This window comes from Phocoena sinus, chromosome 20, assembly GCF_008692025.1.
Source record: "Phocoena sinus isolate mPhoSin1 chromosome 20, mPhoSin1.pri, whole genome shotgun sequence".
NCBI lineage: Eukaryota > Metazoa > Chordata > Mammalia > Artiodactyla > Phocoenidae > Phocoena > Phocoena sinus.
Genome location: NC_045782.1, coordinates 35,325,923 through 35,343,941, shown reverse-complemented (window position 1 = coordinate 35,343,941; position 18,019 = coordinate 35,325,923). Strand labels below are relative to the sequence as shown.

The 18,019-nt window shown below is 43.1% G+C and overlaps 1 protein-coding gene across 1 annotated transcript in view; it reads left to right on the top strand.

Annotated features, from left to right (window-relative positions):
• B4GALNT2 (beta-1,4-N-acetyl-galactosaminyltransferase 2) overlaps window positions 1-12,271 on the top strand; it is a 52,322-nt gene extending 40,051 nt beyond the window's left edge. The window contains exons 8-11 of the mRNA XM_032616712.1: window positions 7,926-8,113; window positions 8,849-8,989; window positions 10,646-10,865; window positions 11,700-12,271. Coding sequence (XP_032472603.1) covers window positions 7,926-8,113; window positions 8,849-8,989; window positions 10,646-10,865; window positions 11,700-11,905 — 755 coding nt within the window. The 3' untranslated portion in view covers window positions 11,906-12,271. The remainder of the gene's footprint in view (window positions 1-7,925; window positions 8,114-8,848; window positions 8,990-10,645; window positions 10,866-11,699) is intronic.
• The last annotated feature ends 5,748 nt before the right edge of the window (window positions 12,272-18,019 follow it).

Sequence of the window (18,019 nt, the reverse complement as noted above, 5' to 3'; positions counted from 1 at the left end):
TTACAATATTGCTTCTGTTTTATGTTTTGTTTTTTTGACTGCGAGGCATGTGGGGTCTTAGCTCCTCGACTAGGGATTGAACCTGCACCCCTTGCATTGGAAGGCGAAGTCTTAACCTCTGGACCACCAGGGAAGTTCCTTTCCTTCTATTACTGCTGCTAAGAATTTTTCTATTTCTACTTTCTATTTCCTTGCAGAGAGTTTTTATATGAATGAGTGTTGAATTTTATCAGATAAATTGTCTGTACCCATTGAAATAATTTTTCTCCTTTAATTGGGTTTATGTAGTGACTTACATTATTGATTTTCTGCATTATTGATTTTCTGCTGTTGAAATTGTTCCTGTATTTCTGGAATAAACCCATCTTGATTGCAATGTATTAGTTGATTAAATGCTGAATTAAATTTGATGCAATTTTATATAGGATTTTTGCACCTGTATTCAAAACTGAGACTAGTTTTTCCTGTAATGTCCTTGCCCAGTTTTGTTATCAATATTATACAAGTTTCGTAAGACAAGTTGGATAGCTTTCCTTTTTTCAGTTTGCTGAAGTGAATTGTAATAAAATAGGAATAATACACCTCTTGGAGTTTTATTACAACTTATCTGATCCTTATGTCTTTTTTTTTGGTCCAAGTTTTGGGGAAGGTGGTTAAGGATGGGAATGTGGATGGGAAGGAGTGAGAGAAAGGGAAGAAATTTAAAACTATCAGTTCTGTTTCTTTAATGGTTGTTGATCTGTATGTACATTGAGTCAATTTTTTAAATGTTTCTGTAAAGTTGTCTTAAATTTGATGTAAATTGCCATTTTTTTTCTGTCATAGAGCTGTTCATAGCATTCTCTTATGTTTGTTAAAAATTTTTAAATATCTGAAGTCAGGTCTCCCTTTTGGTTCTTTACATTTATCTTCAGTAATTTTAAGTTGGTTTCATATCTAAATATTCTCGTTTCATTTATGCCTGTTTTTGTTCCATATTTTCTTTTTCATATAGGTGATTCTGTGATTTGTCACTTTAAAGATTTTAAACATTCTCATTTTAAATCCTTTTCAGCTTCCTCTATTATTGTGTCTATCTAGAGTGGTAGATACACACTGTGCAGGGTAGATTTGCTGGCTGTAGTTTTCTTTGAGTGTCTTGGAATTTTTGCTGGTGGCTCATCTTGAGTAGGAGGCTTTTGCTTGTTGTTTCGTTTTCTCCTCTCTCCTTCTTTCTCCCTCTTTTCTCTCTCTCTCTCTCCTGATTTGTTCCCATCTCACAGCTTTACAATTGCTTCTATTCCCAGTAGCCCAAGATTCCTAGTCCATCATTTCATACTGGAGTGTTGGGGTCCTTGTCCCCTAGTGATATTGGTGTCACTGAAGTGCCAGTTGCTGGGCCTGAGGGTGGCTTGGCACAGGGCTTGGCTGTGATGTGGTGTCATCTCTGCACCCAGAGTTGTGTACAGGGATGATGGATGTTTGGGGTTCCTTGCCCAGCAGGTAGTATGTGGTGAGAGATGGAGGGAGTGCAGCCTGGCTTAAGTCCATGGCTTCTAGCAAAAAGCCTGGCTATGGACCCACATACCTTATGAGACACTTTTATTCCATTAAAACACTCAGACTCGGCCTCCCAGCCTCCTCTGCTGTTCTGACCTCAGATTGCTGCAAGCCCAGCTCCAGCTCTGCTCACAGCTGTTGATATCTGTTCTTGGAAGAAATGTTGTCTATTTTTGAGCACAGCTATGTCTGCATTTTCCTTTATCATTGCTATGTGTTTGGAACAATATGGAATTTCAAAGCAAAATTCTATACCACCAACTTGGCTGGGAGTCCCCTACGTTGACCACCTCCTATGGTAATTCAGGCCTCTGATTCTCTCTTTACTATAACAAAAGAACCAAACTTATCATGTGGCCTGAGAAGAGAAAACGTAGGTGAGGATTCATTTGCCATGCTCTTGAACATGATTTACTTGACGCTTTCTGTTACTGAGCCCTTTCCAGATTCTTGGGCAGCAGCAATACCATAGAAATGAATATCGCTTCTGCAAGACTCTTAGGCACACAGAGCTTTTTATTAAAAGAGATAGTTTGTGCACAAGAGAGAAGGCAGGAGACAAGCCTCTCGGACAGCCTCATCCACCAGAGGGCAGACAGCAGAAGCAAGAAGAACTACAATCCTGTAGCCTGTGGAATGAAAACCACATTCACAGAAAGATAGACAAAATGAAAAGGCAGAGGACTAAGTACCAGATGAAGGAACAAGATAAAACACCAGAAAAACAACTAAATGAAGTGGAGATAGGCAACCTTCCAGAAAAAGAATTCAGAATAATGATAGTGAAGATGATCCAGGGCCTTGGAAAAAGAATGGTGGCAAAGATTGAGAAGATGCAAGAAATGTTTAACAAGCACCTAGAAGAATTAAAGAGCAAACAAACAGAGATGAACAGTACAATAACTGAAATGAAAAATACACTAGAAGGAGTCAATAGCAGGATAACAGAGGCAGAAGAACGGACACATGACCTGGAAGACAGACTGGTGGAATTCACTGCTGCAGAACAGAATAAGGAAAAAAGAATGAAAAGAAATGAAGACAGCCTAAGAGACCTCTGGGACAACACTAAATGCAACAACATTCTCATTATAAGGGACTCAGAAGGAGAAGAGAGAGAGAAAGGACCCGAGAAAATATTTGAAGAGATTATAGTCGAAAACTTCCCTAACATGGAAAAGGAAATAGCCACCCAAGTCCAGGAAGTGCAGAGAGTCCCATACAGGATAAACCCAAGGAGAAACATGCTGAGACACATAGTAATCAAATTGACAAAAATTAAAGACAAAGAAAAACTATTGAAAGCAGTAAGGGAAAAATGACAAATAACATATAAGGGAACTCCCATAAGGTTAACATCTGATTCTCAGCAGAAACTCTATAAGCCAGAAGGGAGTGGCATGATACATTTAAAGTGATGAAAGGGAAGAACCTACAACCAAGATTACTCTACCCAGCAAGGATCTCATTCAGATTCGACAGAGAAATCAAAAGCTTTACAGACATGCAAAAGCTAAGAGAATTCAGCACCACCAAACCAGCTCTACAACAAATGCTAAAGGAACTTCTCTAAGTGGGAAACACAAGAGAAGAAAAGGACCTACAAAAACAAGCCCATAACAGTTAAGAAAATGGTCATAGGAACATACATATCGATAATTACCTTAAATATGAATGGCTTAAATGCTCCAAGCAAAAGACACAGGCTCACTGAATGGATACAAACACAAGACCCATATATATGCTGTCTACAAGAGACCCACCTCAGACCTAGGGACACATGCAGACTGAAAGTGAGGGGATGGAAAAAGATATTCCATGCAAATGGAAATCAAAAGAAAGCTGGAGTAGCAATACTCCTATCAGATAAAATAGACTTTAAAATAAAGAATGTTACAAGAGACAAGGAAGGACACTACATAATGGTCAAGGGATCGATCCAAGAAGATGATGTAACAATTATAAATATATATGCACCCAACATAGGCTCACCTCAATACATAAGGCAACTGCTAACAGCTATAAAAGAGGAAATCGACAGTTACACAATAATAGTGGGGAACTTTAACACCTCACTTACACCAACGGACAGATCATCCAGACAGAAAATTAATAAGGAAACACAAGTTTTAAATGACATAACAGACCAGATAGATTTAATTGATATTTATAAGACATTCCATCCAAAAACAGCAGATTACACTTTCTTCTCAAGTGCACACGGAACATTCTCCAGGATAGATCACATCTTGGGTCACAAATCAAGCCTCAGTAAATTTAAGAAAACTGAAATCATATCAAGCATCTTTTCTGACCACAACGCTATGAGATTAGAAATCAATTACAGGGAAAAAACATAAAAAAAAAAACACACACATGGAGGCTAAACAATATGTTACTAAATAACCAAGAGATCACTGAAGAAATCAAAGAGGAGATCAAAAAATACCTACAGACAAATGACAACAAAAACATGACGATCCAAAACCTATGGGATGAAGCAAAAGCAGTTCTAAGAGGGAAGGTTATAGCAATACAAGCCTACCTCAGGAAACAAGAAAAATCTCAAATAAACAATCTAACCTTACACTTAAAGCAACTAGAGAAAGAAGAACAAACAAAATGCAAGTTAGTAGAAGGAAAGAAATCATAAAGATCAGAGCAGAAATAAATGAAATACAAACAAAGAAGACAATAGCAAAGATCAATAAAACTAAAAGCTGGTTCTTTGAGAAGATAAACCAAATTGGTAAACCATTAGCCAGACTCATCAAGAAAAAGAGGGAGAGGACTCAAATCAATAAAATTAAAAATGAAAAAGGAGAAGTTACAACAGACACTGCAGAAATACAAAGCATCCTCAGAGACTACAACAACCAACTGTATGCCAATAAAATGGACAACCTGGAAGAAATGGACAAATTCTTAGAAAGGTATAACCTTCCAAGACCGAACCAGGAAGAAATGGAAAATATGAATAGACCAATCACAAGTAATGAAATTGAAACTGTGATTAAAAATCTTCCAACAAACAAAAGACCAGGACCAGATGGCTTCACAGGTGAATTCTATCAAACATTTAGAGAAGAGCTAATACCCATCCTTCTCAAGCTCTTCCAAAAAATTGCAGAGGAAGGAACACTCCCAAACTCATTCTATGAGGCCACCATCACCCTGATACCAAAACCAAAGATACTACAAAAAAAGAAAATTACAGACCAATATCACTGATGAATATAGATGCAAAAGTCCTCAACAAAATACTAGCAAACAGAATCCAACAACACATTAAAAGGATCGTACACCATGATCAAGTGGGATTAATCCCAGGGATGCAAGGATTCTTCAATATATGCAAATCAATCAATGTGATACACCATATTAACAAATTGAAGAAGAAAAACCATATGATCATCTCAATAGATGCAGAATAAGCTTTTGACAAAATTCAACACCCAGTTGTGATAAAAACTCTCCAGAAAGTGGGCATAGAGGGAACCTACCTCTACATAATAAAAGCCATATACAACAAACCCACAGCAAACATCATTCTCAATGGTGAAAAACTGAAAGCATTTCCTCTAAGATCAGGAACAAGACAAGGATGTCCACTCTCACCACTATTATTCAACATAATTTTTGAAGTCCTAGCCATGGCAATCAGAGAAGAAAAAGAAATAAAAGGAATTCAAGGTGGAAAAGAAGAAGTAAAACTGTCACTGTTTACAGACGACATGATACTATACACAGAGAATCCTAAAGATGCCACCAGAAAACTACTAGAGCTAATCAATGAATTTGGTAAAGTTGCAGGATACAAAATTAATGCACAGAAATCTCTTGCATTCCTATACACTAATGATGAAAAATCTGAAAGAGAAATTAAGGAAACACTCCCTTTTACCATTGCAACAAAAAGAATAAAATACCTAGGAATAAACCTACCTATGGAGACAAAAGACCTGTATGCAGAAAACTATAAGATACTGATGAGAGAAATTAAAGGTGATACAAACAGATGAAAAGATATACCGTGTTCTTGGATTGGGAGAATCAGTATTGTGAAAATGACTATACTACCCAAAGCAATCAACAGATTCAATGCAATCCCTGTCAAATTACCAATGGCATTTTTTACAGAACTAGAACAAAAAATCTTAAAATTTGTACGGAGACATAAAAGGCCCCAAATAGCCAAAGCGGTCTTGAGGGAAGAAAATGGAGCTGGAGGAATCAGACTCCCTGACTTCAGACTATACTACAAAGCTACAGTAATCAAGATAATATGGTACTGGCACAAAAACAGAAATATAGATCAATGGAACAGGATAGAAAGCCCAGAGACAAACCCACACACCTATGGTCAACTAATCTATGACAAAGGAGGCAAGGATATACAATGGAAAAGACAGTCTCTTCAATAAGTGGTGCTGGGAAAACTGGACAGCTACATGTAAAAGAATGAAATTAGAACCCTCCCTAACACCATACACAGAAATAAACTCAAAATACATTAGAGACCTAAATGTAATACTGGACACTATAAAACTCTTAGAGGCAAACATAGGAAGAACACTGTTTGACATAAATCACAGCAAGATCTTTTTTGACTCACCTCCTAGAGTAATGGAAATAAAAACAAAAATAAACAAATGGGACCTAATGAAACTTAAAAGCTTTTGCACAGCAAAGGAAACCATAAACAAGAGGAAAAGACAACCCTCAGAATGGGAGAAAATATTTGCAAAATGAATCAACAGACAAAGGATTAATCTCCAAAATATATAAATAGCTCATGCAGCTCAATATTAAAAAAACAAACAACCCAATCCAAAAATGGGCAGAAGACCTGAATAGACATTTCTCCAAAGAAGACATACAGATGGCCAAGAGGCACATGAAAAGCTGCTCAACATCACTAATTATTGGAGGAATGCAAATCAAAACTACAATGAGGTATCACCTCACACCAGTTAGAATGGGTATCATCAAAAAATCTACAAACAGCAAATGCTGGAGAGGGTGTGGAGAAAAGGGAACCCTCTTGCACTGTTGGTGGGAATGTAAATTGATACAGCCACTATGGAGAACAGTATGGAGGTTCCTTAAAAAACTAAAAATAGAACTACCATACAACCCAGCAATCCCACTACTGGGCATATACCCTGAGAAAACCATAATTCAAAAAGAGTCATGTACCACAATGTTCATTGCAGCTCTATTTACAATAGCGAGGACATGGAAGCAACCTAAGTGTCCATCGACAGACGAATAGATAAAGAAGATGTGGTACATATACACAATGGAATATTACTCAGCCATAAAAAGGAACGAAATTGGGTCATTTGTAGAGATGTGGATGGATCTAGAGACTGTCATACAGAGTGAAGTAAGTCAGAAAGAGAAAAACAGATATCGTATATTAATGCATATATGTGGAACCTAGAAGAATGGTACAGATGAATCAGTTTGCAGGGCAGAAATAGAGACACAGATGTAGAGAACGAACGTATGGACACCAAGTGGCGGGGTGGTGGTGGTGGTGGAATGAATGGGGAGATTGGGTTTGACGTGTATACACTAATACGTATAAAATGGATAACTAATAAGAACCTTCTGTATAAAAAATAAAATAAAATAAAATTCAAAAATTTTTTAAAAGAGAGAGAGAGAAGGTGGGAAAAGAGTGCCAACTCCTCGAGTAGAAGGGGAGAGTTGCTTTTATAACAAAAGGGAGGTTTGTCTCATGAGCACGGATAATTTCCAGAAATCATCCAACTTCTTTGGTCAGCGGCAGGTGGCTCCGTGGTGGCTGTCCTGAGTAGGGAGCCCTTCTGTGAGGGGGAAGAAGGGCGCGAGAATGTTCTGTAAGCAAAGCCCACGAGCAGATTAGGTGAAAATTTGCAGTTGAGCTTCTTGTCTTGTGGCAACTAGGTATACTCTTAGTGGCACAGAGATAAAGTTACTCTTTTATTCCTGTGAGTCTGGTTTTTTTCCTCTGGGACTCGGGCCCGCAGCACCTTTGTTCTTTAGTTTGCAAGGCTTGTTTACCCAAGACTGGTCTTTTTCCAAAATGGCTGTACTCTTGTCTCCCTGTCTCGTTTCCACTCACTCCCACAGACCCAGGAGAAGCTGGGTGATGCCGCCGCATGTAGTGAAAAGGGTTTATAGAGTGATTTCTGATTTCTGTCATTCTGAAAAGTGGCTCTGCAGTTGGGTTCTGTTGCGTTCACCCACAAACAATAGGTGAGGGTGTAGCTTTCAGCATGCGTTAACTTCAGCTGACCCCACCTCACCAGACGACCCACGTGCCCCCAGAATGATGCAAGTCAGGACAGTGAGGCTTCCTGAAGACAGAGCTCTGACATCTACCCTTTCTTGCTCAGAGAGGAAGCTCAGAGACCTGGTGACCATTGCCACCAAAACTTTCCTCCGTCCCCACAAGCTCATGACCATGCTCCAGAGTATTCGTGTGTATTACCCAGATTTGACCGTGATCGTGGCTGATGACAGCAAGGAGCCCCTGAAAATTAATGACAGCCACGTGGAGTATTACACCATGCCTTATGGGAAGGTATGTCCCTCCCAGATGGGGAGACACCTGGATCCCGGGACAAGAGGGCCCACAGTCAGGTTCTGCCCTGAATGGGGCTGCTTCAGTGGCCCTCCCAAGGCAGCAGGGTCCTGGCATGGGAGGGGAGTCCCCTTGCTGATTTCAAATTCACAGAGAAATCAGGCCACTCTCCCTTTTCTGCATTAACAGGGTAGTTAATCTGCCTCTCCTCACACTTGGTGTGGAAATTGATTGAGGGCTTTCTAAGTGGCTTGAGGTGTCTGACAGTCTAAGGTTTCCTGACATGCAGGTCCAACAGCAGAGAAACCTCTCATCCCTATAATTCCCCCCTCGCTGGAGCGTCTCTCTCCCCCATGCACCATCTTTCAAGCACACACAGGAGGAAGTGGATAGTGGATATTATACGTACCAGAGTGTCCCCCCCTCCAACAGCTTCCAGGCTGCATGAGGGGAAAGGGCGGGAGAGCCACAGAGACTCTCTCGGGTGAAAGGGGACTTCCATCGGTCCATATTAGCCACAGGGCCAAGGAAGAACTTTCTGCCTTTGTCTCAGTCTTTGATCCAGAGAGCCCCTGTCCCTCTCCCAGTGTCTCTGAGACATGGACTCCCTTCAACCCAGAGGTTCTCAGCCAGTGTTTGTGGTGCAGCCTGCTTGTTGGGAGCTGAGAAAGCTCCCAGGTGACGCTGATATGTAGCAGGGCAGGCAACCACCATCTAACCTCACTCTACTCACAGGGTTGGTTTGCTGGTAGGAACCTGGCCATATCTCAGGTCACCACCAAATACGTTCTCTGGGTGGACGATGACTTTCTCTTCAACGACAAGACCAAGATTGAGGTGCTGGTGGATGTCCTAGAGAAGATGGAACTGGACGTGGTAAGGGAGAGTTGCTGGTTCTACCCCATTGCAATCTGACAAGTGAGAGGGGAAGGGGAGGAGAAAGGAAGAGAGGAAAGTATGCGAAAGAAGAGGAGGGAAAGAGAGAAGGGAGGGCTGAAGGGGCGGGGGAGGGCCCGGTGCAGGAGGTGATGCAACACAGCTCTGGGGTTGAGACCATCACGTGGGAATCAGACCCACGAGTTCTGCTTCTGCCTCTGTTCTTACTTTTCTTTGAGCAAATTACACCAACACCCGCGCCTAAAACTCACCGTTGTTCTGTTTTTAAAATGGTGTGTTTATTACTTCTACCTTCCTCCTCCCTGGAGTGGCCGGAGAAAGTGAGCGGGACTCTGGTGCTGTCACACACCGTTACAAAAATGAAAATGGCACAAGGCTATAAAAGACTATGTGGCCTTAAAGACATTAAAAAAATAACTAAAACATCAAAAGTCAAGTCACATATAGAAAAGAGAAGAAAAAGGTGACAATAATTAATAATGCTGCATTGTATTCTTGAAATTTGCAGAGATTACTAGGTAGAGGTGATGGATTTGTTAATTAGCTTGAGTGGTGATCTTTTCACAACGTATACATATATCAAAACATCAAGCTGTACACCTTAAATATATACAATTTTAATATGTCAAAGATATCTCAATAAAGCTGTTAAAAAGAAAGAAAATGTATAAGAAGTAGCACAGTGACCACAGTTACTTCATACTCCAGGTGGACAGTCCCCAAAGCATCTGACTTGACTAAGATGTCTCTAGAGACCCAATCACAATAGCGTAAATGACATAGAAGGTGCAGTTCCCACCCGTGTAAGAATGCAAGCTGGCACTCGACTCTTCTTCCAGGGTCATCCTGGACCAGCTTCCCTCCCCATTGTTTGTCCATCTTCGTGGTCCTCAGCTGCATGGTCGGAAGAAATGGGGAGAGGGGAAGTGAAGGACAAGAAGTCCTCTTTTAAGATTGAGATCTTTATAAAAGCTGCAGACATCTGTTCTGGATCACATCCTTTCAGCCGGGACTTAGACACATGGTCAGACCTTGCAAGGGAAGTGGGAAAATTTCATCTTTATTGGGTTAATTGGCTAGACTTTAATTTAGTCCAGTTAAAACTCAAGAGGGTTCATTTACTAAGGGGGGAGGGAAAGAACAGGTGATGGCAGACAATCAGACTTCTGTGCCACCCTGGGTGATTATGATGGTTCAGGAATAGATATAATTGCTTGTCCTGTTTTGCTCAGGCTCCAACAGCTAGATGCATGCATCTCCCACGAGTGCAGGGACGGGCAGCACAGAGAGGTGAGCCGGGAGCAGAGAACGGAACGAAGGCAGCTTGAGACAAACTACTGGCTGCAGGAAGTCCACACAGGGACCCCTGCACGAGCAGGCTGACTCTTGCTTGCACCTAAACAGCACTCCTTGTACTGGAAGGGAATGAGTCACCTTCTGGAAAGAGTGAGCCTGCTGGAGGGTAAACGGAGCAGAGTTGTCTGCCCTTTGGACTCGGTGTAAGTGTAGTATGAAGGGTAGATAAAGGGTGTGATTCTTGCCATAACTGAGGTTCAGTCCAGGAAGGCTTCTTGACAGCGGCTACATGGATATTGAGTCTATGCTCTAATGTGGATTTCTCTGCCCACCGGCTAGGTAGGCGGCAGTGTGCTTGGAAACGTGTTCCAGTTTAAGCTGTTCCTGGAGCACAGTGAGAATGGGGACTGTCTTCACCGGCGGTCAGGATCGTTCCGGCCCCTGGACGGCTTCCCCAGCTGCGTGGTGACGAGTGGTGTTGTCAACTTCTTCCTGGCCCACACAGAGCGGCTCCAAAGAGTGGGCTTCGACCCCCGCCTGCAGCGAGTGGCTCATTCAGGTGGGGAGGCTGGAAGAGTGAGGAAGGGAGCTGTGCTGTGGACAGATCTCAGAAGCCTGTTTTTTCCCAAGGAGGGAGGGCCGTGTGCCACTGCTCAGGGGAGCTTGTCCTTTCTCCCCAAAATGGGGAGCTCACCCTTTCTCCCTAAAATGGAGAGCTCGTGGTCTCTCTTTTTTTTTAGAATATTTATTTATTTACTTGGCTGCACTGGGTCTTCGTTGCGGCACACCGGATCTTCATTGCCATGTGCAGGATCTTTGTTGCAGCATGCAGGGTCTTTAGTTGTGGCACGTGAACTCTTAGTTGCGGCATGTGGGATCTAGGTCCCTGGCTAGGGATCGAACCCAGGCCCCCTGCATTGGGAACTCAGAGTCTTAGCCACTGGACAACCAGGGAAGTCCCTCGTGGTCTCTCTTGCCTCCCCCCACCCTCTCTGCCTTCTTGTCTCCCCCAGGCTGTTCTGCTTCTCCAGACGCCCTTCCCCTTCCTTTGCCTACAGCTCTGGTCCCTCCCTCTTTTCCCACCTGGCTGCTGCTGCTTCTTTTCCAGACATCCTCTCCTATGAAACTGCAGCTGGTGACCTTCCCCTCTCATTCCTCTCAGTCCTGGAGTCCACAGTTCCGTCCAGTTGGAAGCCAATCTGTGTCTCTCTACCCATATCATTGTCTGTCCTTCCAACTCAGTAGCCTGGGCAGGTGACTTCACAGGGGCGGAAGCTCCCCAGGGGTATAAACTGTGTCCCCTCCCCCTGACTCTCCTCCCAGACCTGCAGTGTGGCCCTGGGTCTCTGGCGGAAGCTCACATTTCCTTCTCGCACTTTCCCTCTCTTGGCAGAGTTCTTTATTGATGGGCTCGGAAGCCTGCTTGTGGGGTCCTGCTCAAATGTGATTGTAGGTCACCAGCCCCGTTCTCCAGTGGCGGACCCAGAGCTGGCAGCCCTGGAGAAGAGCTACAACGTATACCGGACCAACACCAAAGCTCAGATCCAGTTCAAGTTGGCTCTCCACTACTTCAAGAACCATCTCCAATGTGCCACGTAAAGGTTGTCCGGGCACTGGAAAAATGCTATGCTGACCGGTTGCAGGTATCTAAAACAGAGGAACTGGTGGATGGGCTATCAAAATTTGAACTCTAGATAAGACTGACAGGGCAGATGGGTCTGGCTCAGGTACTGGAAATATTAATCAAAAGCTGAGGATCATTAGAAATGGACCAATCACTGATCAGGGCAATGGAGACTGTATTCATTATTGTTTGTATGATGTCTTACCGTTTATGAAACATTTGTACATATAGTATCTCACATTATCTCATTTCATCTCACACGAAAGAGTATATGATGGGTTGGTATCCTCAGTCAAAAAGATGGCTGCTGGGTCCTTGAGGGTTATTTGCTGGAAATTATATCACAGATCATCTCCAGCATCATTGCCATCCACAAATTTTTTGGTGCTACCTTGTGGACTCAAATAATATGAATAACCCAGGGTCCTTGCCTGGAGAAGGTGGAAGCCTGGTTCAGTTCAGTCCACTAGTGGAATCGGATCAGATGATGAGAGGCGGACCAGGCAGGCGAGGAGGGAGTCAGCTCACCTGGAGTCCGGCACACGGATGGGACGCAGGCAGTTGGAGGGATGAGATCACTGGGGTAGTCCGCTCACTGCTGGAATAAAGGTTTCCCTGGCATCAGACTCCCTATCATAAAGACAGATTCCATAATTCCTGGGATTGAACTTGGACCCTGTGCTGAGGTGCCATGATAAACAGTGTTAAGTGCAGTGGCCAAGCCACTAGATTCCAGGGCCTTGAGATCAGTTGCTGACCACTCAGGACCCATGTCATCTGCAGAGTGGACCCGTCATGATGAGGCAGGCTGTCTCGGTTATCTTGGGAGTCAGGAGAGTCTCCCAGTGTTGCACTGGCTCTGCCTTTTGGTTTCTACTCTTTCCTACTGAAGACGGCCAAGGGTAGTTCAGGATCTCTGAAAATGTGTCTGTGAGATATTAATAAAACTTCATGAAAAATGTTTTGGTGGTCAAATAATTTTGAAAAATACTGCATGCTTTGTCTCCCTCTTGGACAGTCGCAATTCACATTAGTATATTCAAGGTTCTGAGAAGTCCTGCTGTAAAGAAATTGGCTTAACTTCAATTTAGCGTTTCTCAGATACAAATACAGACTGGCAATCATTGTTTATTCTCCCAAACAGGAATAAAGTACATACCTCATTCCATTGTGTATGTCATAAACATAGTTATAAAGTTTTTATAACTTTAGCACGCATGATCATTTAGCTCAATAGTATGTATTTTATGTACAACACCATAGCTATATAGGGGGACAATGTTGGATCGCTCCATTCAGTACTGTCCTTAGACCCAGGCAAGACGAGCCCCTACCTGGATCCTGTGCTTTAGAGAACCCTGCATATCACAGACACATGTATTTACTTCAAAAACAAACAAACAGGGCTTCCCTGGTGGTGCAGTGGTTGAGAGTCCGCCTGCCGATGCAAGGGACGTGGGTTGGTGCCCCGGTCCGGGAAGATCCCGCATGCCGCAGAGTGGCTGGGCCCGTGAGCCATGGCCGCTGAGCCTGCACGTCCGGAGCCTGTGCTCCGCAACGGGAGAGGCCACAACAGTGAGAGGCCCGTGTACTGCAAAAAAAAATCCACAAGAAACAAACAGGGCTGGGATAGGGAGGGTGGGAGGGAGGGAGATGCAAGAGGGAAGAGATATGGGGACACATGTATATGTATAACTGATTCACTTTGTTATAAAGCAGAAACTAACACACCATTGTAAAGCAATTATACTCTAATAAAGATGTTAAAAACAAACAAACAGGGACTTCCTTGTTGGCACAGTGGTTAAGACTCCGTGCTCCCAATGCAGGGGGCCCAGGTTCGGTTCCTGGTCAGGGAACTAGATCCCACATGCGTGCTGCAACTAAGAGTTCACATGCCACAACTAAGGAGCCAGTGAGCCGCAACTAAGGAGCCCGCCTGCCTCAACTAAGACCCAGCGCAACCAAATAAATAAAACAAACAAACTCACAGAAGAGATCAGATTTGTGGTTACCAGAGGCAGGGGGTGGGGGAAGGCAAAGTTGGATGAAGGTGGTCAGAAGGTACAAACTTCCAGTTATAAGATAAATAAGTACTAGGGACATAACGTACCACATGATAAATATAATGAACACTGCCGTGTGTAATATATGAAAGTGGTTAAGAGAATAAATCCTAAGAGTTCTCATCGCAGAAAAAAATATTATTTTTCTATTTCTTTAATTTTGTACCTATGTGAGATGATAGATTTTCACTAAACTTACAGTGATAATCATTTCATGATGTATGCTAAGACAAATCATTTATGCTCTACTTAAACTATACAGTGCTGTCGGTCAATTATATCTCAATAAAACTGGAGGAAAAGAACAAACACATGTATTTACTGATGAACATTTGGGCATCTCTGTCACTCAGGATCTAGTGCTTAGCGCCGGGACAGCATAACCTGTTTCCCTAAATATCCCCTCTTGGGACTAAACACTGTTCAGGCTCTAGAGAAATGTTTCTCTGTTCCTTTTTTTAAGAAAATAAATCTATTTATTTTAATTTATCTTTGGCTGCATTGGGTGTTTGTTGCTGCACACGGGCTTTCTCTAGTTGCGGCGAGCGGGGGCTACTCCTCATTTCAGTGCACGGGCTTCTAATGGCAGTGGCTTCTCTTGTTGCGGAGCACGGGCTCTAGGCGTGTGGGCTTCAGTAGTTGTGGCATGTGGGCTTCAGTAGCTGTAGCACGTGGGCTCACGTAGTTCTGGTGCACAGGCTAGTTGCTCCGCAGCATGTGGGATCTTCCCGGGCCAGGGCTCGAACCCATGTACCCCGAGTTGGCAGGCGGATTCTGAACCACTGCGCCACCAGGGAAGCCCTCTCCATTCCTTTTGCCCTATGTTCTCAAAACAAAAGGCGACTGCGTGTAAACGCCCTGCAAGTCTGTGGACAGTGCTTTGGAATGCTGGTAATATTTGAGCAGCTAAGTGCTTAGGTAAAAGAAAAAGACACATTTTTAAATTTGTCAAATTCTTCCTCTCAGATAACATAAATAGCAATAGAGTCTTGCCCACTACCTAGTGTCTATTTTCTTGCCTTTCAATTCATGGTTCCAAAAGTACTAGAAAATTAGTGTGCTGTTCACAACAATTGCACGTGTGGCTTAAGAACATTTAAAAAGAGTAAGCAAAGATCTTTGAACAAGATACTATGAGACATTTTCTTTTGTTTTGGTTTTTTTTTAATAGATCTTTATTGGAGTAAGATCTTACCTTAATTTTTAATGTAAAAGAGTCCTCAATGCCTCATGCCAAAAATAAACATTCTAAATTGGATAGTTTTAAAAAATAAATAAAATAGAAGCAATTTTTATTACTCTAATTTTTATACATGTAGTTCTAGATGTATCATGCTTGAAGTGTGATACCAATTCTTTTTTATTTATTTATTTATTTTTGGCTGCATTGGGTCTTAGTTGCTGCGCGTGGGCTTTCTCTACTTGCGGTGGGGGTGGGGGGCGGGGGCTGCTCTTCATTGCGGTACGCGCTCTTCTTATTGAGGTGGTTTCTCTTGTGGAGCACAGGCTCTAGGTGCGCAGGGTGAGAGCGCAGGCTCAGTAGTTGTGGCGCACAGGCTTAGTTGCTCCGCAGCATGTGGGATCTTCCCGTACCAGGGCACGAACCCATGTCCCTTGCATTGGCAGGTGGATTCTTAACCACTGTGCCACCAGGGAAGTCCCAATACCAATTCTTTACGCTGGGAATTAAGTGGTTATTGAATGCAAAAACTGTAATTATTTTTATAAAAACACTTAATGGCTTAAGTTTTTAAAAATTAAAGTAACTACAAAAGGGACTTCCCTGGTGGTCCAGGGGTTAACACTCCACGCTCCCAGTGAAGGGGGCCCAGGTTCAATCCCTGGCTGGGGCACTAAGATACCACATGCCGCAGGGCACGGCCAAAAAAAAAAATTTTTTTTTAAAAGGGGGGATAATAAAATAACTACAAAAATCACAGCTTTACAATAATTTGGAGTTTTCCTTTTTAAAGATATATTTGTCAAGGTAAGAGGATAGAACATTTATTTTAACAATTTGCTAGCTTCAGTTTTTATAGCTTTTAAATAGTTAAATATATAAACATAGCTAAAATGTAAATTAAATATTTAGACAAACATTTAATTTGTCCCATGCCTGGTTCCAAAAAAAAATGTCTGCCTTCCTGGTGAATTTCTTGCATTCTTGAGACAGGGAGATAGAGGTGTGTGTTTTCATGGCAATTGTAGCATCCTAAAACATCCCCCAGCAGGGACTGTTGTGATGTGCTGTGGCTACCATCGGTAGGTTCCAGGAAAATCCTCTTCCCTGTCCCAAGAACTGGAACCTTCTACTCCAGCAGGGAGGAGTTCTTAAAGTGGAGGGTGTTTGCCTAAACTGTGAGCCAGTTCTCCAAGAATTCTTCTCCAGGAATAGATCAGCTACCCAGAGAGTGTGTGCCTCCATTCCCTAGTCAAAATATATTGGATTAAGAGAAGCTGTACCAATAGCCAAGCAGATTGTCTTTCCTGGAATTTGAATTGGGCCTGAGAATACCCAGTGGGGCTTTATGGGTGGCTGGATGGCAGGCGTCACACTCCGGAGCAGTGGGGCAGCCCCTTACTGTGCAGACCGGGGAGCCGAGAAAGCCAGTGTGCAGTGAGAAAAGAATTCGACATAAGCACAAAAAGGAGCTGAAATGAGAGACTCCTGACGGCCTTCTGGTTCTTTCCTGAGGTCTGGCTATACTCCTTCCCTGGGGTTTTGTGAAACACTATACCCTTATAATTCTCCTTTTTTGCTTAATCAAATTTGAGTTGGCTCCTGTGACTTATAAGCAAAGTGTCCTAAATAATACAACCATTCTGTGTGTTTTCAAAACAGAAAGGCGTAAATAAAAGGTGGTTTTTATTTGCGTGGTTTGGAAGTAAAAATCAGATCACAGAAAATAACCGCCGCACAGGCCTCCCTCCAACCTTCAATTTCAGACACAACTGAGCAGCCTGGACCAAACCAATGACAAAGGTATCCTTCCAGGACAGTGAAGGGCCTCTGATACTTGCGGCTCAACTCCTAATTCCTGGACAACTTGGTGCAAATAATCGTGTGGGCCTCCAGGGGGAGCTCAAGTCCACTCTCTCTGTTTCCCCTCTACTTAGTCCCACTCTCCTGCTCAGAAAAGGAAAATTCCTAAGACTTTCAGAAAGGAGGGATCCTATTGGCTACTGGGCTAGTGGCCTTTTTTTGCGTGCATGGGCGTGTCCATTTCCTGTGGCTGAAGTGGAAATGGGACTGGGGTCCGCCTCATTCTGGATACTGTCTCTCCCTGACTCAGGAAGGTACCTCCCCAGCTGTTTTTTGATTGTTGATAGACCAACAACATATACAAGCCGCTACCAAGTGTATCTATGAGAATGCATTTGTCTGCAAGTACCAGAAACTTGACCCAAACTGTCTTAAACTATCATATATAGGTTGAAGCCCAGAGGTGGGGCAGAGCACAGGTGTCCTATGACCGACAGAAATATGTAATAGGGATTCCAAGCCCACAGGTCTCTCTGCACCTGGCCTCTGCCTTAATGCTCTTCAAAACAGTCATCTAAGGTACAGAAGGACCATCTACAATTTGCTCTTTGCCCCCAGGTTTTTCCTCTTAATGGGCAGAAAATGTTTAAAGCATTGCAGTGTAGTAGGCTGGTCTTTTACTCAAATTGGTCTCCTGCGAAGTCTTCTGTCTCTGCCGGTGCTTTCTCTTGGGTTGGAGATTTTAGCTTTTCTAGGCCTACAAGGCTCCAAGTTATAGGACATCCAGTAAACTTGGATTGCAAGATACTCTCAGCAAAACCATACTACACCTGCTTTAAAACAAATTGCCTCGGGCTTCCCTGGTGGCACAGTGGTTGAGAGTCTGTCTGCAGATGTAGGGAACACGGGTTCGTACCCGGGTCCGGGAAAATCCCACATGCTGCGGAGCAGCTGGGCCTGTGAGCCATGGCCTCTGAGCTTGCACGTCCGGAGCCTGTGCTCCGCAACGGGAGAGGCCACAACAGAGAGAGGCCCGCGTA